At 34.6% G+C, this 27,386-nt stretch overlaps 1 protein-coding gene across 9 annotated transcripts in view; it reads right to left on the reverse strand.

Moving 5' to 3' along the window:
- epha7 (eph receptor A7) overlaps window positions 1–27,386 on the reverse strand; it is a 145,591-nt gene that overhangs the window by 103,938 nt on the left and 14,267 nt on the right. For all 9 annotated transcript variants that reach the window (XM_021468468.2, XM_021468469.3, XM_021468467.3 and 6 more), the window contains exon 4: window positions 16,072–16,227. In XM_021468468.2, the coding sequence (XP_021324143.1) occupies window positions 16,072–16,227 (156 nt within the window). The remainder of the gene's footprint in view (window positions 1–16,071; window positions 16,228–27,386) is intronic.

The raw sequence follows: 27,386 nt of genomic DNA on the forward strand, positions 1-27,386 counted from the left end.
ATCTATTCAAGTGTTGAGGTAGCGCTGAGATGAATCACTATTCAAGGCTCGCTGCGACAAGGCCTTATTGATTTAATTCTCACAAAACGTTACATAAAAGCACCATATCTAACAACAACCTGTGATGTTCTTATTTCTTGATTTGAGGCTTTGTATAAGAATACTGTCAATCACTTAACAGACCTTTTGTCTATGAAGATATGAAAGTTTCAATAAAATACAGCAATTCATAACTTATTGATTTAGTGACTAATTCATATTCATTTGAATGTTCTCATTTGCACAGTGTATAACAATTTGCTCATCCCCTAATGAGGGGTATGTTTAAGGTTTTTCCTCAATGCCAGTCCTTACTTTTAAACGTAACCTTCACAGAAAACGTTCTTCCTTTTTCCTTTTTTTTAATTTATTTTTTTTAACAGTTGCACACTATTACTGGACATAATATACAGTTAAAGTCAGAATTATTAGCCTTCTTGAATTAATAACCCCCTCTTTTCCCAATTTCTGTTTAACACATTTCTAAACATAATAGTTTTAATTACTCATTTTAGTTACTAATTTCTTTTATCTTTGCCATGATGACATTAAATAATATTTTACTAGATATTTTTTTAAAATTTTTAAGTGATATGATATAATAATTTTAATGATATTGACCCCTAAATTGGTTTAAAATATATATATTTTATATATTTATTTATATATAAAAAGCTCTGCAGCAAGTTGCCCTACAATTTTGAGAATCTTGATTATGAGACAATTTTTTGTCAACTTTTTTTTTACAGTGTAGTTTGATCAAACTGCAAACATCATTTTTTTAGTGCGACAATGAGAAAAATAGTACCAGCAAACTACTTTCAGCTTAAAAGTTTCAAAATAAAGGTTATTCATTGGCATCCATGGTTTCAATTGCATAAAAGTCCTTAATAGTCTAAAAAGGTGCTTTACATTCCTTTTTTAAGCACTAATTATGCTTTTAAGAACCTCAACAAGTTATTTTTATGGGATCACTCTGAACCCTCCTTTAGGAAACTTCAAGTCTAGAATGATTTAGATGTTTAAACATTTCAGCATATGCATATGTTAGCACAAACTCAAAGAACAGCATTGTAGGAATACTCCAATTTATAAAATGCATGAACACTCCCTCAACACTAGAAAGGTTCATCCTTCTCTGCACTTTTTCTGTCCAAACTGATGAGCGATAAAGATTATGAGTGATTAAAAAAAAAGTACTCTTTAAGATAGAGTTGTTGGTATCAATCAAAACACACCAAATGCAATGTATGGTTACCCTATAGAGTACACTTCAAGTATACTTAAAAAAATGGAACTACAAAGACAGAAAACAGCAATTCATTCATTTTTTTTTTCAGCTAAATTCCTTTAATTAGGGGTCCCCATAGCGAAATGAACCGCCAAATTATCCAGCATATGTTTAACGCAGCGAATGGCTTTCTAGCTGCAACCCAACACTGGGAAACACCCATACACTCTTGCATTCATACACACACTACGGCCACTTTAGCTTATTCAATTCATCACATGTCTTTGGACTGTGGGGGAAAACTAAAGCACGCAAACACAGGGATAACATGCAAACTACACACAGAAATGCCAACTGACCCAGCCGGGGCTCGAACCAGCGACCTTCTTGCTGTGAGGCAATCATGCTACCCACTGTTCCACCATGACGCCTGAAAACAGACATTTACCAAATCATTTTCCTGTCTTGTTGCATCATTGTGAAACCAAGAAAGGAAGTCCTGTCCAGTGTACATCTGGCGTCTGGACTGTCCTGCAGTCGTTGTTTATTTCTGTGCGCTGTTGTGAGCGTCATCGTCTGCTGGTTAACAACAGAACGCCATCTGAGTTTACTGCTCTCATTTGCTCTTTCACACACGAGTGCATATGTGTTTCTATATATGTAATCTGTCACCTCCTCTGCAGTCTGCTTTGAGACTGATTCTGCAGGGACACTGGAGGAAGTCTGGGGGAAACTGGGACAAATATCAGCCACAGACAGCTTCATTCTCCACACCGCAAACCAAACTATTCTTTTAATGGATCTGGAGTTTGCTTAAAGCCTCTTTCACACTCGCTCCTTTTTTTTCCGCTCTCCCTTTCAATCTTCTTTTAAAATAAGTTTTCTTTTTACCCCACACTTTATGGATTGTACACCCTCAATCCGCCCACAGCTGGTTCACAGAGAATCTGACTTTTTTTTTGTTTTACAGTCATTTGCTTTTTTTTTTCTTCAATTGATGTGGTATAATCTATTTCAGATAAACCACCCTTGAATGGCATGTATAAACAAAAATGTGATTTATCCCTTTAAATGTTGGGTTTCCCATGTCTAAGTGAGCAGTTCTTGGCCAGGATAAGATAACATTTCAAATAAACTGTCAAGCTTTAAAAGGGGAGTTCAGCTAAAAAACTCATCCTTTACTTGTTCAAAGCCTGTTTGAAGGTTATCGAAAAAAGTTATTTTGAAAAATGTTATCCTTGACCTACATTGTATTTTTTTCCTATGGAATTCAATGAGTGGTCCTTGAATGGCCAAGCCAGAGCCCAGACCTAAATCCTGTTGAACATATTATGGAGAGATCCGAAAATGGCTGTACATCATCGCTTCCCATCCAATCTGATAAAGCTTGATTTCCAAAAGACAGGTGTGCCAAGCTTATGGCATCATATTCAATATGACTTAAGGCTGTAGCTGCAAATGGTGCATCAACAAAGTATTTAGCAAAGGCTGTGAATATTTTTATGTGATTTTTCAGCTTTTTTTATTTTTAATAAATATGCAACAATTTCAAAAATCTTTTTCACATTGTCTTTATGGGCTATTGTGAGAGGAATAGTAAGGAAATAAAGGAAATAGATAGGAAATAAATTAATTTAATCCATTGTGGAATAAGGCTGCAACATAAGGAAATGTGGAAAAAGTGAAGCGCTATGAATACTTTCTGGATGCACAGTATTTTATTTGTTCAACAGAAGAAGCTCATTTAGGTTTTTAAAGCATGTAAATGATGGGGTAATTTTTATTTTTGGGTGATCTTTCACTCTGATCCCTAGAGATTAAACAGCACATGACATGTTGTCTCACGGTGATTCTCAACAAGCGAAGGAGCTGAAAATCCTTTTGAGTAATATATGCAAAAGAGATAATAAAATCATCTTTGAAATTAAAAAAATGTGGTCACGAATCTTACCCTTGCTGTTTTCCTGTGAGAGAATACTAATTAGGTCAACCTGCTGATCTTGTGTGTGTGTGTGTGTGTGTGTACGTGTCCGTGTGTGTATGTGTGAAGCCTAAAATCTGGCCAAGTAGCAATGGAGCTTAACTCAGGAATCCAGTTGTTATCTGCTCTTGGCGATCTCAGTGCTACTCCTCCTAGTAAAGGATAATCGCACCATTTGCTCACCCACTCATTCCAAACATGTGTGCCTGAAAATGTACACCAAATAATTTAAATCTAAAATTAAGGTTTTTATTATTTACTCAACCTTAACTTGTTTAAAACATGTTTGTTTATTGTAGAACACAAGAAAATATTAAAGTATGCTAGAAACATTTATAATTTAATTTATTTTATTTTACTTTATTTTAATTTAATTTAATTTAATTTAATTTAATTTAATTTAATTTAATTTAATTTAATTTAATTTAATTTAATTTAATTTAATTTAATTTTTAACAGAAAAATAAAGAAACTCATGAAGGTTTGGAACGACTTTAGGGAGGGCCAATGGTGAATAAATGTTCATTTTGGGGTTAACATTTTTTAATGCATTTAATTCAAATTTAAAATTGTTGGGGTCAGTAAAATTTAATTTATTTATTAAAAGATAAAGCTTTCCATGCTTACTAAGGCTGTGTTTATAATACAAACATAAAGTAAAAGCAAATTTATAGTTTACATCAAGACACTGACAATATCGTTTTCAGAAACATGCATTTTGAAGGTTGCATATATAAGCCCCCAAAAACAATGTTGTCACGTAAATGAACAGCCAAAATGCATATAAATGATATCAGCTTTTAGTTATAATAAGCTAAAACGCCTCCAATACGCAGCTCAAGTCAAGTAATATTTTTCTCATTTTCAAAGTTTACTTTAAACTTTAAATTTAGTCACCAAATAATAAATAAAAAAGAAATAAATAAAGGTTTTGAAAGACATAAGAATGAGTAAATAATAATAATAAAAGTTTGGTGTCACTATGCCTTTAAGACTATCCCCACTAATGAGGGTCCCTGAGGGCTGCTCTGTGTGACCCGTGTTTAAGCAGTCCAGCTTCTAATCCTTAATCTACAAACATGGTATCTGAACTTTGGCCTCACTTGTACCAAGCAGCAAGGGTTGACTAAGGGACGGAGCCTGAGAGAGAGGCTGCTTTACTACTGTACTCCTGTCCCTCAGCAACTGTAGGGGGGAAAATGAAAGTCTCACACCCAGAGACACATCAGTGAACGAAAAGCCGCTATGTAGGTTTTGCGCTCACACTTTCTCTTTCTACTTCTCATCCTTGGCTTTTTCAATGTCTTATGCTCCATTTTCCCCCCTTTTTCTCTCTGTCACAAAGTCCCACCCTCCTCCCGCCCCCCGCTAGTGCCATCATCACATGCAGCTGTCGAATGATCGATGTCGTCTCTGAAAGCTGTCAAGAACTCCCTTCTTTCATTCTAAGATGAGAAAAAAAATCTCTCATAAGCAGCAGGATAGCTTAAGAATCACCCATGTATTTTGGCGCCTCAGGTTGTGGTAAACTGGGTGAATTTACTCCAAGCTATTTAGGTTATTTTATGATAAACGTGTTGCTAAAAAATCTCAAATAAGCATAATTTAGTGTGTTTTCCCCCCTTCTTTCAACAATGACTGAACCCCTCTTTAAGTGCATATTAATTGCATTCACTGTGGAAATCTAAATTCCATTAGGACTGCTCTTAATCCATGTTCTGAGTGCATATTGACAGAGCTTAAGATTTGGCGGGTTGATTTCTGTAGTATTTTTGGACTCTAGATGTCAATAGCTACCAATTTCCAACATTCATCAAAATATCTTTTGTGTTCAACAGAATAAAAGAAAAACGTAAGCTTTGGAACCCCCTGAAGGTGAATAAATGGTGAGTACATTTAAATTTATAATGTGACATTTGTATAGCCTGTGCAACAATTCAGTATTGAGGTTAATAATAAATCGGGTCTGAATTAGCTGAATATAAGCTGAAAAAAGAGTTGTGATTGTTTATAGCTACATTATCATTCTGAAGTTTGGGGTTGGTTCCGTTTTAAATGTTTAAAAGAGGTCTTTCAAGGCTGAATTTTTATTTATTAGGGATGCTCTGATTAGGATTTTTGCAGCCGATACTGAGTACCTATTCCTTGTCAGATTGTCTGCAGATATCATAATGTCAAATTTAAGACTTTTTAAGACCTTTTTAAAACCATTAAGTATTAAATTTAGGACCTATATTGCAATATCAAAAACACGCACACACATAAAGAGAAAATTCAAAATCACAAAATAGTGGTAACATAAATGTATTCAAATTGAACAGTACTAAAGACAGGTTAGATGCACTATTTAACTACAGAAAAAACAAACAAACATCTTAAGGCTGATTTATACTTTCGCCTGGCACCACATTGCGCACCTCACGAAACAGACAAGGCTTTTATATTTGATGCGTTCGCCATGGAGATATTCTTTTAAATGATTGGGGGCGGTCAAAAGAAACAGATAGTAAATCAGACAGATAAACAGAGAAGTAGAAAGCTTCCAGAACTAGGTCATATCATTAATATCATTCAAGATAAGTGTTTTTAATTACTTTTATAATTTATTATAAAGATTTTTATAACCATTCAAGATTTTTAAATCTTTTTTTTATCTAAATTATGCATCACTTGCTTTTGTTCATATCTCAGACAGTTCTACTTATATAAGTTAAATATTAAATGTCAACAGATCTTGGGTTGCTACAATTGTATTTTTTATTATGGCAGGAATAAAAACAGAAAAGAAGTACACTTACTAAAAATACTGATGTTTTTTATTTTGGCCACTCAACAATTCACACATTATTGTCTGGCTAGTTTAGTTATCATCAATAAAGCCTAGAAATTGGGCATCAAAATATTGTAAACTGATGGGTTCATATATTCCTTTCCAGTAACAGTTGAAGCCCCCCTGTTTAATTTTCCACAATTTCCGTTTAATGGAGAGATTTTTTCCATACATTTCTAAACATAATAGTTTTAATAACTCATTTCTAATAACCGATTTGTTTTATCTTTGCCATGATGACAGTAAATAATGTTTTACTTCTATACAGCTTAAAGTGAAATTTAAAGGCTTTACTGATTAATTAGGTTAACTAAGGGTAATTAGGCAAGTTATTCTATAATAATGGTTTGTTCTGTAGACTATCGAAAAATATATAGCTTAAAGGGGCTAATAATTTTGACCTTAAAAGGGTGTTTAAAAATTGATATAACTGCTTTTATTCTAGCCGAATAAAGATGTAGCATTAGATGTAGCGTTACATGGGCATCGGAAAAAAAAATGTGCAAAAATATTTAAGACCTAGAACAGCGAATTTAGGGCTTTTTAAGGCCTTAAATTTAAATTTTCAAATTTTAGAGTTTTTAAGACCCCACGGAAACCCTGCTTGTCATAGTGATATGGTTGAAACAGAGTACCGATTCTGAACCTTCAAGCTTTATATAAATTTGGCATAGCATAAGTACGATTAGCCTTCAAGAATGAGATCATACATGTTGTATACATGTAATGGTCAAAAAATAGATAAACAATGGTAAGAAAAATGTCTAACAATGCAATTTGGAAACATTACTTATGTGTTGTAGCACTGCTGATGCATAATCCAGGGGCGCGCTCGTGCATCTTCCTCTGAGTTTGTTGTAAACTTGTAAACAAACACTGGCGATCAGCCAGATTAACATGTACCAATTGAGTTTTGGAATGTGATTATCGGCCGATACCGATCTGTTGCTGATCGATCAGAGCATCACTAATATTTATCTATTTTATTGATCGAACATAAAGTAAAAACAAGCATAAAAGCCTTTTTTTACATTTCATATTGAGGCGATAATAGCATGTTGTTAGAAACATACATAGTAAAACCCATTTTCAAGACATTGGTAGATCAAGCCACGCAAAACTATGTTGAATGGATGAAAAAAGACTTTAACTGTTGTACAAATGCTGTCTTTCTGCTCAAGTAACATGTGATTTATACTATTTATTTAATGATAATTGTTAATATTGTGAGTAGCAAATTTCAGAACAACTTGGTGCTGTTTTTTCCCCTCTTTTCAACAATGACAGAGCTCTCTTCAAGTGAATATTAATTCCATTCACTGTGAAAATCTGAATTTCATTAAGACCGTTCTTAATCCGTGTTCTGAGGAGCTGAGTGCGTATTGACAGAGCTTAAGATTCGGCAGGTTTACACCTCGCTCATTTAAAAAGCTGTCCATCAGGGTGTTTATTCAGTGAATGTAAATTCACCCCCAATTACCATTCAGTTCCACGCAGCTTTAAATCCATAAAAAAAGAGACCGAAATCTTCATCCTAGACAATTCAGATGGTCACAATAACTTAATCCCGAGATAATTAAGACAAGTCTGGTGAGGACAGTATTTGGAATGCACAACACTTCAAAAGAGACGCGATTTTTGTTTGTTAAAAGTTTTTTTTTTACTTTTACGTCCTTAATTTGCATTTCTTTCCCTCCTGTCACATCCTTATTATCCCAAGCTCTTGCCACATCCACTATGACTCACTGTGATTTAGAAATCCCCACTAATTCTGTCTGTATCTGGGTTTCCTCTTTAATGTTACACATGCATGGTGTCGCCCACATAAAATACTGTCGTTCTTTGATACCATTAGGAAGTTTCTATAAGATTTTTTTTTTTTTACGTTTTAGAAAGTAATCTCTCATGCACACCAAGACTCCATTAATTTCTACATAAACAGTAAAAGCAATAATGCTGTTAAAGTTATTATTTAGACATTTATTAAATTATTTTTTTTTTTTAAATACAGTACATTAAGCTTAAATTCTTCATTTTCAAAAGTATTCCATATGACTTCAAATTGGTGAAAGTGCTTCCCATAGGTTTGAAATATACTTGGGGTGGTAGCTGGATTGAAACACCATTTACTCACATCAAATAAATAGTTAACTATATGTGACAAACAAAACATAATTAAATGTTTAACAATCATTTTATTTATTATTACTTGCAAGTTCAAAGCATAATTGAATGCATAAGCTTTTTAGATATAAAATAGTATTTTTAACATAGCCTAATGCCATCATCAAATTAATAAAATATACAGCAAATGAGAAATTATTTAAATAAGGCAAATGCGTTGATTAACCATTACTAATGGCGTATTTACAAAAAGTTTGGGGTCAGTAGGATTTTTAAATGTTATAAAATAAGCTTCTCCTGCTCACCAAGGCTGCATTTATTTCATCAAAAATACAGTACAAATTGTAAAATTGTGTTATTGCACAATAAAATAACTGTTTAAAAGAAGTTTATAATTTAATTTGATTATTTATTGCAGTGATTTTAATGATGAATTTTCAGCTTCATTACTAGAGTCCTCAAAGTCACGTGATCCTTCAGAAATAACTCTAATATTAATAATTGTTGTTATTATTATTATTATTATTAATAATACATTAATTTTCTTTTCGGCTTAGTCCCTTTATTACTCTGGGGTCTCCACAGCGGAATGAACCGATAACTTATCCAGCATATGTTTTAAGCAGCAGATGCCCTTCTAGCCACCCATCACTGGGAAACATTCATACACACTCATTCACACACAGACTTATACACTACGGTCAATTTTAACATACCCAATACACCTGTCCCACATGTCTTTGGACTTGCGGGGGAAACCTGAGCACCTGGAGGAAACCCACGCTAACAAGGGTAATTATTATTATTATTATTATTATTATTATTATTATTATTATTATTATTATGGTAATAGTGGGGTGAGGCAGTGGCGCAGTAGGTAGTGCTGTCGCCTCACAGCAAGAAGGTCGTTCAGTTGGCGTTTCTGTGTGGAGTTTGCATGTTCTCCCTGCCTTCGAGTGGGTTTCCTCCGGGTGCACCGGTTTCCCCCACAGTCCAAAGACAAGCGGTACAAGTGAATTGGGTAGCCTAAATTGTCCGTAGTGTATGAGTGTGTGTGTGGATGTTTCCCAGAGATGGGTTGCGGCTGGAAGGGCATCCGCTGCGTAAAAACTTGCTGGATAAGTTGCCAGTTCATTCCGCTGTGGTGACCCCGGATTAATAAAGGGACTAAGCCGACAAGAAAATGAATGAATGATTATGGTAATTTCAATTGAAATTACATAAGTAATAAATAAATATTTAATAAATAAGTATTGAACAAAATTACTTTTTTTTACATTTAATAAATGCCACCTTTATGAAAAGAATAATTTTATTTAAATTATAAAAAATGACCCCAAACTTTGACCGGTAATGTATTTTTTGCAGCCATCTTAGACAAATCATTTGTCCTCTCGGAATATATAGCAAAGTTTTTCTGAGATTCAAGAATGTATTACAGAATGTATATCTCACTCTTACGACTGTGCGCGCCTTGTTAACTACAAAGCCAAGTTAAAACAGGCTTAAGTAAAAAGGTAATGCAAAAACCAATATGATTAATTTATGACAGCTTTATAAAGCAAATGTCAAATCCTGAACTTTTTAGGAAATTTTGAAGCCCGGCCGGACAAATTTTTTTAGTACCAACAAGGAGCACCCCACTGTCTATGGGAATGCTGACAGGTCTCGTGCACACAGAATGAAACAAGTAAACGAGAGAGATTTTCCACTGCTTAATCGATCATGGATGTTTGGTTCTATTATGCGGATACAATATAGTGTAAAAGGATGATAATAACAGTAACAAAAAACGTGTCACTAAATATACTTGGCCGGTCGTTAATAGAGTATACCCAGGTGGCGCGCCCAAGTAAAGTCTATGTGTGTGAAGCACTGGGTGATCTGACAAGTTACAATGTACAAAAAATGTTGTTGTTGTATTTTTTTTAAGCATTTGGCTCCTGACATTGATATGCTTCACTCCGAAACTGGTACCACACAAATATTTACTTAAATCAAAGCCTGTGCGATGTGACAATCATCCTAAGCAATATCTCTCAATATACAGTGCAGCCCTATGCAATTAATTTTTTTTAGGGTTATTTATTTGATAAACACATCCGAAAGTACATTGTTTATTGGGAACAGAAACCTTGTCTGTAACATTATAAAATGCCTACTGTCACTTTTGATCAATTAAACCTTTTAAAATCAAATTTCTTTCAAAAACACACACACACACAAACTTCTGCACTGTGTCTCATTTCCGCACTACCTCTCATGCAGTGCTTCTGCATATCCTTCAAGGGCATGTATCATCTTCATAACCCATTACTTTTATGAATCACTTTTTTAATGAGTCCTACTGTGTTTCCACATTGTACAACTCGCATGATTTCACCATTCATTTAACCTCTGGAAGCCACAGAAAGAAACCGAATGACTTTAAATCCCTCTCTTCAGTGTCCATTTTACAGTAAATTCACCGTTTTCATGCCCGGACGGAGTAAAATGAGCCAACAAAAATGATGGTCAGATCTGATGCGCACTTGGAAGAAACAGAAGGAAAGAAAACTGAGTAATTGTGCGGTCAATTTGAGGTCTGTTTCCTCTGTTCTCTGATTGGAAAACAATGGACAACAATTAGATGGAATCAATTCTAGTCTGATCTTCTCTTCTGGAAAGCAGACACATTTTTGGGGAATTACTGTAACGGAACAAAGGAGAATGAGGGTGGATGAGGAGAGTGGAAAGTGCTGCGGAGGTAAAGACTATAGTGAATGATTAATGAATGGCATATGTGTCATCATAGGAGAGGCTGCGCATTTGGCCTGATCCGCAGCAGCACAGCTAGAGCCTAATATGTTTCTCTCATCTACCCAAATTCATTTCTCAATCTCAGTTGACTGTTGTAGCATCATGACATTACAATCAAGCAACTTAAAATCAGTGCCATATGGTTTTGTGCGCATATTAAAAACACAAAAGGCTGTGGTTTATTGCAGTGCTCAGTTCTGCCATGTGACAGCATGATACTAGAGTAGTTTCTGTGATGCACATTTTGCTGTATTATAACATTATGCTATAATATTGCATATTACACTTTACACAACAGTTCTGTCTGGTTCTCGAATTTGATTGCCTGTGATATTCTGCAATCTCAGAACTCATACAGCCTCTTCACCTGTGTGTAATACTCTGCACATAGAGTGACAGCAGATCCATATACTCACTATAGTTTGTCAAATCGTCACCTTGGAATTATAAGGGTCTATCTGCATTCTGAATGTTTTTAAGAAATTCAATTTGACAAAAAAAAATGTCAGATAGAACTTTATAATTCTAAGGGGATGTAATGTTGCAGCTGTTAGACAACATAATGTACTTTTGAGGCTTTTTTTAGGTTAGAATGTAGCTGTTTAGATTGAAACTATGCGATTTATTTATAAGGATAGTGCTTACTTTTTAAATATTTATAATTTCAGAGATATAGCGCATCTGGATCCATCAGCCTGTCATTAAGCAGAGCAAAGATGGTTGATATTGTCCTTCCACGAGATGGCAACAAAGACCGCATAATAAGCCTTTAGAGGAGAAAAACTTTATATAATTTTTTAAAAATTATAAACATAATTTATAACTACAGCTGATCAAAACATTATAAAACTGGTGAGTGACAATCTAAGTCGATCTCTCTCTTTTGTATGGTATAGTGCTGTATATATACCATAATATTTGTATTGTATTTAGTGTGAGATGGGACTCACATATCAGGAATGTATGTATTTTGTTTTGGCCACTCTTAGTATAAGCCTGAGTTACTTTTTGGTTGCACATCTGTACCCAAATGAGTCTCCGGTTTTCGTTACTGCAGACTAGTTCAGTAAACAGAAAGAAAGAAGAAATGCCCGCATGTGTTCAGCATTTTTCTTTATTTTAAACACAACAGTAATCTGGTAGTGTTTGCGCTGCTTTGGCTTTTTTGGGGTTAATTATTGTGATCTCCTGATTGCAACAGAGAAACACTGGGAAATCTCTCTAGAATGATGGCATTATATTGAAATTTCATTTTCATTGCGATGGCATCTCAAATGTCAGCAAAATCGTCTGTTTTTGTCATCACTTTAGACATTATGCTAGAGAATCATTCAAATACTAGCTCTAAAGTAATGTTGGTAAATGAGCAACAGTTTCTGCTGTCCTGGCGACGACTGCAGGTGTGAATAAATGGCGGAAGAAAGTAGTTCCTCATACAAAAGGGTTTTTAGACTCTCTGTGTTTGATTTTGTTTTTTTATACACACAATTATGCAGTCGAACTGTTATAAATGCAATATCACACTCAGAGCAATGAGAGATGACTGTATATCGGAAGGGTGGGACACTAAGGCATGCCTCCCACCAGTGCCGATAAACAGCCATATCGCACTGCTACTCGTGTGCTATTGCTCATGTATATAATATCTTGAATATTATACATAGTATACCAAAATACTGTAATATTTAACAATATTTAAAATCATCATTTCATACAAAAAATCATAATAATCAAAGTAGTTCTGCATTATTGTAATTATTATTATTATTTGGCATTTTGTGTACTGTAAATAAAATTACATTATACTACTACTAAAACTATTACAATTAACAATACATTTCTTAAATCATAATGTGAATAGTCTTATTAATAATATTAAAATCTTAACAATAATAACAATAAAAATTAATATTATTTAATACTTACTAATATTATTATAATTATTATTATTATTCAATTTGATAATTAAATAATGTCATAAACAAAAAAGACAAAAATGACAAACTTTTAACTAAGTTTGTTTACCCCCAGTTTAATGATTTCATTTAAAGCTTTTTATTTTTAAAATTTTCTTCCTGTGGAATTTCATAGCTTTTTGTTTTTCAGGCTTGAATTCTTGAGATGTTAAAGATTTCATAGTGTCCAGATAAATTGCATTAAGCATTACTTTTTTACTAAATCATACAGCACTAACTTTGATAGTCTCTCTCCATCTCTTTTTGTTCAGGAAGTTGAGCACATCCTGTGATTCTACCTGATTGAACTTGTCCTTGAGCATATTTCCTGTTAGATCGACTTGCCTCGAACTCCCTCCCACCTTTTTTCACCCTTGTCTGGCCTGTGTAAATAAGTCATCAATGGCGGAGGAATCGCTGTGCTATTCAAAAAGAGTGATGGCCGAGGAGAGGAAAGAAGAGTACAGGTGCTTATTAGAGGGGCGGAGAACATAAAAAAGAGAGAGAGATGTAGAACTGCTGAGACCTGCTTCTGTTACTTCCAGCTGTAATTACCAGAAACGTTATGCCCATTCAGACTCAATTCAGGCACGTGGCAACTCACACTTTTTGAATATCCAGTCTCAAGGTCCTTACACATGGAGTCCGAAATTCTCTTTAAACTTTTTTGTATGTTCAAAAAAAAAAAGAAAAAGTCCTCAAGATGTGAACTTTCATCCACTGAAAGAAATAAAAATAAAATAATAAAAAACATTTCCGGGTGAATTGTCTACATCTGTACAAAGCATGTTGAGAGGTGTTTTGACAAATTAGAGCCACCGTACAAGCAAATAGTAATGCTGACTTGTAACTCTTTATAAGTGAGATTGGTCTGGAGTAAGTCGAATTGTGGAGCCTATGCATTTCTCTGTAAATTATTTTTGTTTCATATTTAATTCTATTTATTTCCTTATGCTTTCTGGATGATGTTGTATTATGTTGTGTCCGACTATTTGCGTATTTTGAAATGGCCTTTGTAACCCCCCCTTATTTTTTTTTTATTTATTTTTTTTTGTTTAGGTTATTGATTATTTCTTATGCTAAAAACAATAACAAGATTATTTAAAAAAAATCCAAAATGGGGTCTGGTTTGATTAATTTTATCTCGCAACACAAAGAACATTTTGACAAATGTCAAAAGTGTGAAAAAATAAAATACAGACAGTTTGGCAGTGGCGTAGCGGACGGGCCCGCAGGGCACGCACCGCGGGGGGGCCCCGCGTGATTAGGGGGCCCCACGTCGTCGCGATATTCAAAAATTGAAAATCCAGGAACCGCAATAATCAAACTCTTGGGAACAACTGTGGACGGAACCAAAGTTCACAGGTCTGTGTTCTCCGAACACCTCTCAAGCGGTGGACTACTTCATTCTGATTGCTTGCCGCCGAACCGCGTCATAGCCAATGAAGACGCGCCGCTGTTTCTCGCCGCCGGTTCTCGTTAAAAAATGAATGGGTTGGCTTCTGGCTACTTTGACGCTCTCGCCGCTTTCGGTTTGTGATCGCTCCTCAGTTTGTGAAGGATTCCCCGCGTTGTCGCTCCACTCCGCCTCCTTTCCCCGCACCTTAATTTGTGACATAGATATATACACTAGATATTGTATACCCTGAGCATGCGTCAATAGCGCCGCCACATTGGGACAGTGCTTCTAGGACAAATGTCATTCAGTCGCACTAGACAATTACGTGAAGATGCGGGACTGTAGCGCTGTCTACGAGTGTAGTAACGAGCAAACAAAGAAAACAAAGCACAAAGGCAGAACATTCCATTGGTAGGATTAAGTTTTTTACGTTTTTGTATGTTCTGAAATTTGTGCTAAACAGGTAGCGTTATTGATACTAATACAGCCACTTACTGCATTCACTATAAGTCAAAGTAGCTCCAATTCGCACTACATACTCGGCTTATGCTAGTTTTGTTGAATAAAATCAGCAAACAATGAAAAAGAAATATGACAACGAGATGCTGCGGTGCCAGAAACTTGTATTATTGTCGGCTAGTGAAGGAGTCGTTGATAATGGAGATTCATTCACAAACAAATCGCTCCCTCCATCAGTATGAGAAGTGAAAGCAGGAGAGGAGCTGTGTTTCAGGACATGATTAGATCAAATTTAACAGGGAGGGTGGATAGTACATTTCTGTACACAAAAACACAAGCTTTTTGTCAGGAATGCCCATGCGGTCACTGATCCATCAATGTAGAAAAGTGATGTAAAATTATAATTTTCATAATTGAAATAAAAATAAAAATACTAACATCCAGGAAAACTCCCGATCATAGATATATGTGTATATGTGTATATCTCTGGCTCTGCCGTCCCCAAACCCCCCCGACCCCCTTGAAAACTGGGGGCCCCATCGGTGATCCCTGCAGGGGGGCCTCCGCATTTTGCGCTACGCCACTGCAGTTTGGAGTCCAACTTAGATACCAAAGTAGACTTTTGAATCATTACAAAAGTTTCTGACTCAGTGTATGGACAGTGTATGGAGTTAATTCTTGAATTAGCCAGAACTGCCACAATGCTCACTGAATAATAAAATAAAATAAAATAAAATAAAATAAAATAAAATAAAATAAAATAAAATAAAATAAAATAAAATAAAATAAAATAAAATAAAATAAAATAAATAATAATAATAATAATAATAAAATAAAAATGTATAAATAAATAAATAAGTTAATTAATTAATAAATGAATACACCTAACCTCAGGCCAAAAATGAACAACTTTAAATTCCTCTCTTTAGTGTCCATTTTACTGTAAATTTACAATTTTCATGCCCAGATGAAGTAAAATGAGCCAGCAAAAATGTAAAATGAGCCAACAAAAATTATCATCAGATCTGACACGCACTTATAAGAAACAGAAAGAAAGAAAACAGTGACATCAATCAATCAATCAATCAATAAATAAATAAATAACCTCATCTGACCGAAAACAAAAAACATCTTGTCTGATTGTGTGCTTAGATTAAGTGAGATTGAAATGCCACCTTGCAGTAATAAAAACACATAGAAAAGGGAGGAAATGAGAAGAGAAAAACACCAGAGAATGACAAACGGCTCACTCACTAGTGCAGGAGACTGAAGGGGGGTCGGAGAGGGCTCTGTAGTAGCCGTCCTCACAGTCACATCTCCACGAGCCCTCTCTGTCATTATAACTGTGTGCGGGACAACGGGAACACTGAAGATCCTGAGATGAAGACTTGTAGAATCCACGACCACAGGCTGCATAGTGTTGGAGAGAAGTAAAAGAATTACCATGTGTTCACATTTTAAAATGATCTTGTGTTTGGATCAGATTTCTCTTTTATAAAAATTTTATTAAATAGAGTGCTAATGGATACCTTTAGATAATCATGTCCATGTGTTTATGTCATGAGTATTTATTCTAACCTAAATTCTACTCATTAATAATATAATATAATATAATATAATATAATATAATATAATATAATATAATATAATATAATATAATATAATATAATATAATATAATATAATATAATATAATATAATATAATATATACAAATAACACTTTATATAGTATATAGTAACACTATATATAGTAAATATTTTTTTCATTTGTTTCTGTTTTATTATTTCTCCAAAGGCATTTGACCAAAAACTTGATTGAAAATCCTGATAATAACTTTTGAACCCTAACATTTTCTTCCAGGCCATAATAGCACACATTCAGTCAGTCATATGTTGCCTCAATCAAAGGTCTAACATCCCTGATCACCCTGAAAGCACTAGCACGCCTTCTTTCGCAGCACCTCTAGCAGTCAGAAATGTCCTAGAGGCAAGGTTACTGTGGAAAATAGGAAACTTAAATGGATTATTTCAGTATTTCACCTTTTATGAGGGGAAAAAAGGACATCCCACCGGCAGCCAGGGATCAGAGACAAAGCAGAAATTAGGGCCATATCGCTTTGGGCTATGCACAAGAATCACCCTCGCACGTCCCAATGACAACGAGTCATTTACTCCCACACTTTATTTCATACGCCCATATGGGCTGAATTTCCAATGAAGCACTATCATCATATATTACTATTTGCATTATAATTAGACAGCATTAAACGCCTAATGAAATGATTTTTTATTCTTGTATTGAGTTTTTCCTGCCTTTATTATTCATCACATGGAGCTTTTGTGTTAATTAACCTTGTGAAAAGAAGCGAATCAAAAAAAAAAAAAGATAGAGAGTCTGGGGTGACTCCAAAGTCCGAGGTATTTTCCTGGTTCACATCAGTAAGCAAAGAGAAATAAGCTATTTTCGGTTTGGCCTTTTGGTCGGCACTGCTGAGAGATACTAATCCACACTTAGCAGCTGTTTGCTTAAAACCCCCTTCAGCCTAAAGAAGGAATCGGGCCCACATGATTTTGCTTAAACCCCAGCCACGCCTGTATCCCCAGGATAAATATTACTTTGTTCACAGCTATGCATTTTAATCATTATTACCAGGGACGCGACACTACTGATTTTCAATTCCAGACTCAGTTTTTAGATCTCAGTAGTTGCATTGTTGATTTAAAGCCTTCCGAAAATGGACGAAATGCTGCAGCTTTCCGTGACAGGACTAAAATGGAGATCGCACAGGAGGTCGAGAGATTTCCTCATTTTAAACATCACCTTGTTGAGATGGAGGGTGGCTGAGCGGTACGGTATCCCCATTTCAGCTACATGAAAGCCCTGTCACTGCGTATTTAGCTCAGAAGCGTGGCATGGTGTGGCCGTGCAACGTAAAGAATAAGAGCCTTCTGAGGCAGAGAAGTGGAGGAAAGGGATGTGATTTTATCTGGGATCTTTCTCAACCAGTGAGGACTTGTAATTGAAAGCAGCAAGTCTAGCTCGTGCTGTAAAGAGGTGGTGCTGGCAAAGTTTAATGTCAAATAGGTATGAGACGATAATAGTTTTTAAGGTCTAGCCCGGTTTGGAAAAGTCAAGGTTCAGATTCTCATTTAACACGTTTTTTTTTTTTTTTTCTAAATCAAGTTTAGTAGCGCAACATGATAATGTTTGGTTGATTTTTTTGTAAACCAACAATGCTTTGTGTGTAAACCATTATTTATAACAGTCATTCTTTAAATTACATTGGGTAACACTTTATAATAACTACACCCCATGAATCATTTATTAAGGATTAGCAAATAATGAATTCATTATCTTTTAGGCATTGACTCTACATTAATAAAGCATTAATAAGCAGTGTATAATGTGCTGAATAATTGTACTTTCATACTTTGTTAATCATTTTTTTCTTTAATAAATCAAGTATTGCATTATTTAAAAACCAGTTGTTTAAGCGTAGTTGGTTGTTTTTTAAGATCATTCATTATTCATTAATAAGATACATAAACATTGATTTCAATAGTTTATTAACCATTTGCTTACTCATGCTGAATTATCTTAAAAACCACCAACTACTCTTACATAAAAATTGGTTTGTAAATAATGTAATACTTCATTTAGTAATGAAAAATAAATTATTAACAAAGTATGAAAGTACATTTAATAAGCACAATATATATGTGGTTGTAAGTCAAGAATACAGCATTTGTAGCAGCAGATAATGAATTTACTAGATGCTAATGTGTAGTAAATGATTCATAGCGTGTAGTTATTATAAAGTGTTACCTTACAATGTTTGAAACTGTCAAAATATGGTCAACCATTTGGTAGCGCAGGCAGTAAAAGGGGTAAAGTGAGAAAAGGTAAGAGAAAAAAAGGAAAAGAAAAAATGAAAAAGAAAAGCGGCTGGAAATGTAGGGAAAAAAGAAAACAAACTGTTAAAGAAAAGGTTAGAGAAGAAAGAACAGGAAAAGATTAGAAACAGGAATGAGAAAACAATAGCAAGAACTTTAAGAAAAGTAGCAGGGGGAAGGAAAATAAAGAGAAAAAAGAACAGGAAAAGGGAAAAAGGAAAAGACAAGAAAGGTCAGGTAAGTTAAGGAAAAGTAATGGGAAAAAGAAAAGTAACCGATCAAAGAAAATGCTAGCAAAAAGTAAGAAAACTAACAGAAACAAAACAGAAAATAAAAACAAGAGAAAGAAAAAGAACAGGAAAAGTAAAAAGGAGATGGAAGAAATAAAAATAAAGAAAAAACATTTCTCTAGTATAAGCTGGTGTGTCTGTTAGCTTTAGCGTGAGCCGTTGTGTATGGGGAAAAGATCCCGCCTGAGCCTGAGAGCTCAAGACCTGGCCACGGGCACTCAACGGCTCTCTGGTGAACACGCTAAGATTAGCACCATCACAAATCACCAAAACAGGAGGACTCTCCACTGCCGACACGGCTGCCTTTTTACGTCTCTGAAGTGGGGACGGTTTATTTTTACATCCGCACGATCAGGATTTGTTTATTGCCGTGTCTGAGAAGCCAAAGTATCCCTGAGTTGTTTACACAAGCAACCAACCAGCAAATTAGGCCTCAAATCAAAAGTAGCGCTGACACGGGGGCCCGCCTGAGAATCTGCCTCCTCTCCACCTCTCTGGCTTTACTATGAGTGACATGCACAAACACTGCCATTTCTGAAGCCCAAATTCCTGCCCTCCAAAGCCAGACGTGCAAACACTGGCAGTGAACTAGCCAAAAAAACATGCTGTAGCATTGTGCTAACGCCACCAAGGAGATAAATGATAGCTTTGTTTTCCCCCATCCTGACAGCTTTATTTCTGTGGGAGAAAAAAGATGAGGCTTGCCCAATTATGCCTCCTTCTGCCATGCTGCATAATGTCTGCTAGCATGTAATCATGACTGAATTAGCGCTACATGACCCCGTGTGCCAGCGGCTCTTGAGAGCATGGTAACCAATCTATGAAACTGACACTGAGACGATATCCTCCACTTAACTGCCCATTTCTGCTCTGAATTGAGAACATGTCTTGCCAACAGAAGCGCCTGGCTGCTAAAATGCGAAACGGAACAGAGAAACACTAGCTTAGGCGGGTTTAAAAAGTGCGCTGAAAGACTTGGCTTTATTGGAGCTGCCACTAGCATGAAGGCGAGCTAATGGGATGTGCTTGTTGACATGGACACGCAGAGCAGGCAACAGCAACCTCATTTACTGCACAAAGAAATTAGTCGGGCCCCTTAGAAAAAGGGAAAAAAACAGGTTGATGTTAAACAGAATAACAGAGAAAGAGATTAAAACAGCCTGACATTCCTCCCAGAGTCTTTAGCAGGCGGCGGGTGCCAGCGTCAGTAATTTACCTTTCAGTGGTCAAGCCCTCTGGTTAAGCTAAAGGGGGAAAAAACAGGTCTCTCTGCGCTTCTTACATGCCACTGATAATGCAGGAGGAATTTGCTATTAATGTATTACAATCTCTCATATGTATTCTGTGCATAATGTAAATGATAACAGCATCCAGATGATTGGCGCAATAAGAGTGCATAATCTTTTGAATGATAGCGAGTTTGGAGCAATTAATCCCTCTTGATTTTTTAAAGACGTATTAGGATTTAATAGCCACCCAGAGGTAAAATTCAAGATGATGTCCAGCTGAACTGCACAGACTGCTGACTTGTCTAAAATTAGCGTATTGACTACGGAATTCTCAAATAGTTCTCCCTCTGGGGAGGGTGAGGAAATGTCCTAATCACAGGCTTTCCTAAAGCGAGTGCTGGTTTTTCTCTTGCTCTCGCACTGTCAGTTGTTTTCTCTTGTTGGTTTTCTTCCGATGAATTTCCTATAAACCTCCAGCTTGCCCTTTTTAGACCTCAGTATATTATTGTCTGATCTCATTCTATGTTCAGAATGGAAAAGTAGTTTGCTACTTACGGAACACAGCACAATACACACAATATATTCCCTAGTGAAAAGTAAGTTTAGTTTACTGTGTGCATTACTATAGAATGTAGAGCTGAGTTAGAATCATTAGCCCCCATGTTTATTTTTCCCCCAATTTCTGTTTAACGGAGAGCAGATTTTTTTTAAACACATTTCTAAACATAATAGTTTTAATAACTCATTTCTAATAAGCGATTTATTTTATCTTTGCCATGATGACAGAAAATAATATTTAACTAGATATTTTTAAGACACTTAAATACAGCTTAAAGGGACATTTAAAGGCTTAACTATGTTTATTAGGTTAACTAGGCAGGTTAGGGTCATTAGGCAAGTTATTTTATAATGATGGTTTGTAGACTATCAAAAAATATATAGCTTAAAGAGGCTAATAATTTTGACCTTAAAAAGTTTTTTTTAATAAAACTGCTTTTAATCTAGCTGAAATAAAACCAATAAGACTTTCTCCTGAAGAAAAAATATTATCAGACATACTGTAAAAAAATCCTTGCTCTGTTAGACATTGTTTGGGAAATGTTTGGGAAAAAAATGTAAAAATAAATGGGGGGCTAATATTTCTAACTTCAACTATAGATTTTGATATAATTTTACCAGATGACTTTAATAGCTCCATTTGCAAAGTCATTACTTAGGATGATTTTGTAGGCGAGTGAAATATAAATATATTTTCACTTAATTTATATATACAAAAAACTAAAATCATAAATGTACACAATTTTGCAAATATTAAAGTGAAATAAACCATGCTTTGTGGTTTTCTGGAAAGAGCAACAGTATTCAGAAACAGAAATTGAATAATCAAATGTAAAATAGCACAGCATAGTATTCACCATATAAATAATTTAATAAAATCCATCTTTATGAAACTTCTTTATGCACTACTAAAATGCTTTAAACTCTCTTCAAATGGTCACACAGTCACAGGCCCTAAAACACATGCAGATGTGTTACTTTGATGATAAACTTTCACTCTATAACGGTTCAATTCTGCAGTGTCTCCACAAATCTCATATGTTTTGACCTGTGGTTTCTGGTCATTTACATAGTGAAATATACATTATACATTTATATTAATTATTTTATTAGTGAAAAATACATTGTGATACATCAAACAATATATATTTGCAGCCCTATACAGTACAATAAAGTCTTACCAAAATTGAATTAATTAAAATTTAATTAAAAATTGAAGGCCACCTAAGTGCACTTAAAGACCTAAAAGATGTTTGTAAAAACAATTAAGCATACCTTTGTGAAGTGTACTTTGCATTTGTTTATATTTTATTTTACTTAACTACTTATGTATTTATTTTTATTTGTTTGTTTGTTTATTCATTTATTTATTTATATTTTATTTATTTATTTATTTATTTATTTATTTATTTATTTATTTGTTTGTTTGTTTGTTTGTTTGTTAATCGTGATTTACAGCAATTAAGTGTTAGTAAACACTACATTAACCTGAATTAAATAAATAAGTAAAGAAATAAATAAATATTGAGTTTAAAAAAGTTTAATCATCTGACATTGAAATCAAAAAGTACAAGTAAAAATATAAATAAACTAATTAAATCCATCACACTGTTTATGGAAGGTCAAGTCCAGCACGTGGCATTGTGGGATACAGTATCTCACACAGTGTGCTCAGTTGTATACAGCACATTTTGGCAAAAATAGTAGGTCATCTGCATATTTCATATACAGTATAACATGTTCATGCTGTGCACAGGACAAACACAATCTTTCAGCAGCAGTGAAAAACATACTAGTATTTTCCTGATGTGAAGTATCCAAAGAGAACTAGGCATTATGGCTGCACAATATATAATTTCAGCATCGATATTGCAATGTTTAATCGTGCAGCTTTACACCGAATGCAGGCTAAACAAACTGTGACAGAAAACACTAGCACTAACCCGAGAAAGCATTTAGGTATGTATGTCCCATCACAACTTTTTCCATCATCATAATATTTTACAGGGAAGCCAAAATGCTTTCATACATTTGATTTGAATGACCCGGGATGCAATCTCCCTGCAATTGTTATAAATGTTGGATTAACATTCAAGTTCAAAAAAGTTATAAAGGTATATAAGTCAAAAGTAATTCTATATAAACATTTTTTTATTTAGTATCCTATACAGTGTAGACTCTATAGTATAATGTTATTTTATTTATTATTATTAAATTTCTGTACCTTAATACTGCCACAGAAAACCATAACATTAATGCCTTTTTTTATTTGTACTTTAGCACAATTGTATTTTATGTATTGTACTTTTTGCAGATACTCCTCTACAAAATAATCCCAATGCAAAAATATGAATTAATTCCAAATAGATTTATACAAGATCTTGTGAAATTATATTCATGCAATATATTGCAGACAAACTAAAAAGAGGCAATATCAGTTTTTCTTCAATATTCTTATATGCAGCCCTACAAGGCATTTATGAATGAATGGAAATAAAATAATGAAGTTATGGAAATATATAATAATATAACATAAACTTGTTTATTTTAAAACCTTTTCTCGACCAAACAATGCTTTAAAGGAGTAAATAAACTACGCCGGCTTTACATTTTCCTCCAAATTACACATAGTCCACTTTCAAGCTATGAAAAGAAATGGTTATCAATGGATGCTATTATTTCCAGCCCTGATGAAAGCAGCCAGAGAGAACCTAAAACCTTTCAAACTCACTGAAAGCCTGTTTCCATGCTGTCAGGCCTTGTGGAGCAAGCATTTTAATCTTTCCTTCTAAGAGGGCGAGAAATCTACCCAACTCCAGGAAACAGGCAGAGGGCACAAAGGAAAGGGGAAAAAATCAAAAGGCAGCAAGAAAGCAACACACCAGGATGGGGTCCGGTTTTGGCCCTATACCCTTTGCGTTTCTCCGACAGCTGCTAGACTGAGACGGAGAGCCGTAATGGTTACAGGAATGAAAGTTGAATTAGAGGGTTGTGAAAATGTCAGATTAAAATGTTAAAAGATGGATCTTGTTCGGAGTTATTCGTGCTAGTGCCCCCACGCATTACTGGGAGCCAACAGGTTGGATTAGGGGTGTGTTTCTTTACATGCAGACAAGAATCTCATTCATGGCAGCTACCTGTGTGGAGGAGAGATAAGTAGCTTTCCGTCAGAAACAAAGAGAAGATTAGCATTCTCTTACACTGTGCTGAAGGACACACTGGGATGCCCTCTGAAGCCCTCAGAGAAGAACAAGAAAGACTTTTGAAGGAAGAACGGATCAAAGCCTGTCAGAGCCCTCTCCTAAATATAGTTAAAATGTTAACATCATGAATTGTGCCAAAGAGCAGCGGTTCACTTAAAGTAGTCGTTTTGGTGCCAGATGTACTTATTTTAAAACAGGTTACATGTTTTCTTGAAAAAAAAAATAATTCTAATAGGAATGTAAACAAATTAAAAAACCCATATAAAAGCACTAATTGGCTGGTATTTCATCTATTAATTCAAACAATGCCTAAACACAATATGGTTTACATGAACGATCAAATTTCAAAGAGAGCATTGTAACTATATAACATGTAATCTGATGCACAGTGCTGCTCATAATAAATGTTTTCAGTGTTCAGTAATTCAGTTCACAATAAACGATCCCACAGGAACAGCATATCTGAAAGTGATGCGAGTTTGACTAAACATTAGTTTTATAAATAAATATATTAGCGCAGCATGATCGCTGGTTCGAGCCCCAGCTGGGTCAGTTGGCATTTTTGTCCGAAGTTTGCATGTTCTAGGTAAGAGGTACCTAAACTTTTTTGTTTGAAGGGCCAAAAACTATATATCATTAAGAGCTGTAGGCCGAAGGTAAATATATCAAACTATATTGCATTAAAGTTGCCATGGGTAATTTCCTAATTTATTTCCTATTATTTCAAAATAAATAAAACATATTATTTTAAACTCTATTATTTAATGCAGTATAACTTTTAAAATGATAACTCATAGCAATAAAAAAAACAATCACATTTATAACACAGTGGAGTTCAATGGTGAATACACAAGTAGAATTTGCCTTTGGCTTAATTTGCTCACCAAAGTCTCTGCATTGTTGGGTGACAGTATTTACATTTAAACAAAATCTGATTAATTAACAGCATTTAAATGAAATCAAACAAATAAACAAAGTGTTACATTAAATTTGAATAGACAATCTCTTAACAATTCCAATCATTCTCCCTCTCTTCTCAGATGGAATAGCAAGCCAAATCAAAGGTTACCACAAGCAAACTTTGGCCGGCAGGCCCTAGTTTAGGCATCTCTGTTCTAGGTGAACATGCGCTAGGTGAGTTGGGTAAGCTAAATTGTCCATAGTGTATGTATATATGTCCTAGTAATCCAGGTTGGGGGTTGAGCGTTGGGCTAACAACCCACCTCGTAAAAAAAAAATAAAAAAAAAAAAAAGATGTTACAAAACACCAAGATGGTATCAACTACGATATAAACGGTGCTTTAAGTAAATAAGAGTAAGTAAACATATAAACAAATTGATTAAAATATTTATTTTCTTATTAGATTCATTTCTCCAGCTTGTTTAATGTCCAGACAGACCTATAGACTTTATCTTCTCAATCCTGATCTCATTGGCAAGGTTTTCCAGACCAAAACCTAAAAAAACAGCTGTTAAATTCATCTGCATACCACTATAAATAAATTTTTCCTATGTAAATACAGCAAATATATCATTCCATCTTTTCACGCATAACAGCACTTCTCTTTTACATGTATATTTAAAACAGAAGAGGATTAGGAATGGTGGTAGTATCTGTGCAATTACTGCTAAATGCATTATGCTTTTGACAGTCACATTTGTGTTGGCTGGAGGTGGTCATCGTCTGTGCCAAGAACAGATCTTTCAACTTGCTCCTCATTTCTCATGTGAGGCAGACTGCAAATAAATGTGATTATGTTCAAAATACTGTCTGGACAGACAAGAAATTGCGGCAAACTACTGAAAGAAAAGATTTGTAATATGGTTTTGCTGTTAAACAGACCAAAAAAGCAAGATCTATTTCAGTTAAATGAAACAGCTCATCTCATCCCCTCAGCATCTGCCCAGATGGCTTTTCTGGCATATGATATGTTCTGTGATAGCGCAAAAGAAGGAAACATGAAATGTCACTTTACAGTGAAAAGGAACGCTTTTTAGAACAAAGCAGGCTTTTAGGAAAAAAAGAATTGGGCTTTGACCAGAATTTAAAATGCCTTAGGAAAAATGCTTCCTTCCAAGTGTAAATGTTGGTCGCTTGTTTGCGGCTGATTGCAAAACACAAAATATAAGCATAACCCGAGGCGTCTACACTTCCTCTTCCACATCATTCGGCCTGATTTACTGCACTGTTAAGCAAATGGAAAACAAAGAGGAATTGAATGGGAAAGATACAGAACATATCACTCACATATAATCTGTAATTTATGTGTTCAAAACATAACATGTATTAAGGGAAATGGATTTATTTTATGAAATGTAATGCAGGGTTTACACAGAAACGTAAATTCTGTCATTATTAGTTCACTCTCCAAAAAAAATGAAGTGAATTATATGTGTGAACACTCTAGGAGCATTATTTAACACTAGAACTGCTGGAGGTCGCTGTATATCTAAACTTGCGGGTAAATTTTACCCAGCACAAATTTAGTTTAGAAATTGCTAAAAAAAACAAACATACTATATCACTGTTTTTTTGCCACTGTTAACAAAAAGTGTCAAGACTCATGAAATTATTATTTTGGGATAACCAGATTATTTTAGGAGAACAACACCAGTAAAGTTTGAACATTCATGAGTAGGTTAAAATATCTAGATTTGAGCCATCATACTCTGATGCATAACTTATTTCTCCAGACTCTCTGTCATTCATTGCATTTTGTGTTTTTAATAGCGCTATAAATCGCCTTTTTTAGTCATTGTGACTTTATTAATTTATTATAACCACTAATTTAGTGAGTGAAATTGAAATTAACAGTCATTGGTGAGTAATTTTAAACATAAGCAGTGCATAAATTCAAGCATTTTTTTATAGTGGATAAATTTGATCCACGCTGGCACTTATAGGTATACATGTCCCACTTTTTAATCTATTTTTATCTAAACAATTTTTAATATCTGGGAATTGTAAGTAAATTTAGGTACAAGTCAAGGTCTGGGAGGCTTGAATGTTTTATTTGAGGTCTGTTAAGTATATTTGAATATCAGTGATGGGTAAAATTGACCCCATGGCGGTCCTAAACTGTAAAAAAAATGCTGGGGTCCACATACCTTCATGTTGTCCCAACGCAAATTGATTAAGTTAACTTAATGGTTTTTACAAATTTATGTTGATTAAACATAAAAGAATTAAGTTATCCCACAAAGACCCTCAAGAATTGTGTTGATTCGACCCATTATAAATAAGTAGTTTGAACAAGTAGCTAAAGTCAAAGTTATTTTGGGTGTAGTGTTAACATTTCTTTTTAAACATTCAATACATGGATTTTGCTCTATCAGTCCGATAATGAAATAATGTTGACAGTATGCTGTGTAGATCAGATCAGAATAAATTGGAT

The sequence above is a fragment of the Danio rerio genome, chromosome 20 (assembly GCF_049306965.1).
Source record: "Danio rerio strain Tuebingen ecotype United States chromosome 20, GRCz12tu, whole genome shotgun sequence".
NCBI lineage: Eukaryota > Metazoa > Chordata > Actinopteri > Cypriniformes > Danionidae > Danio > Danio rerio.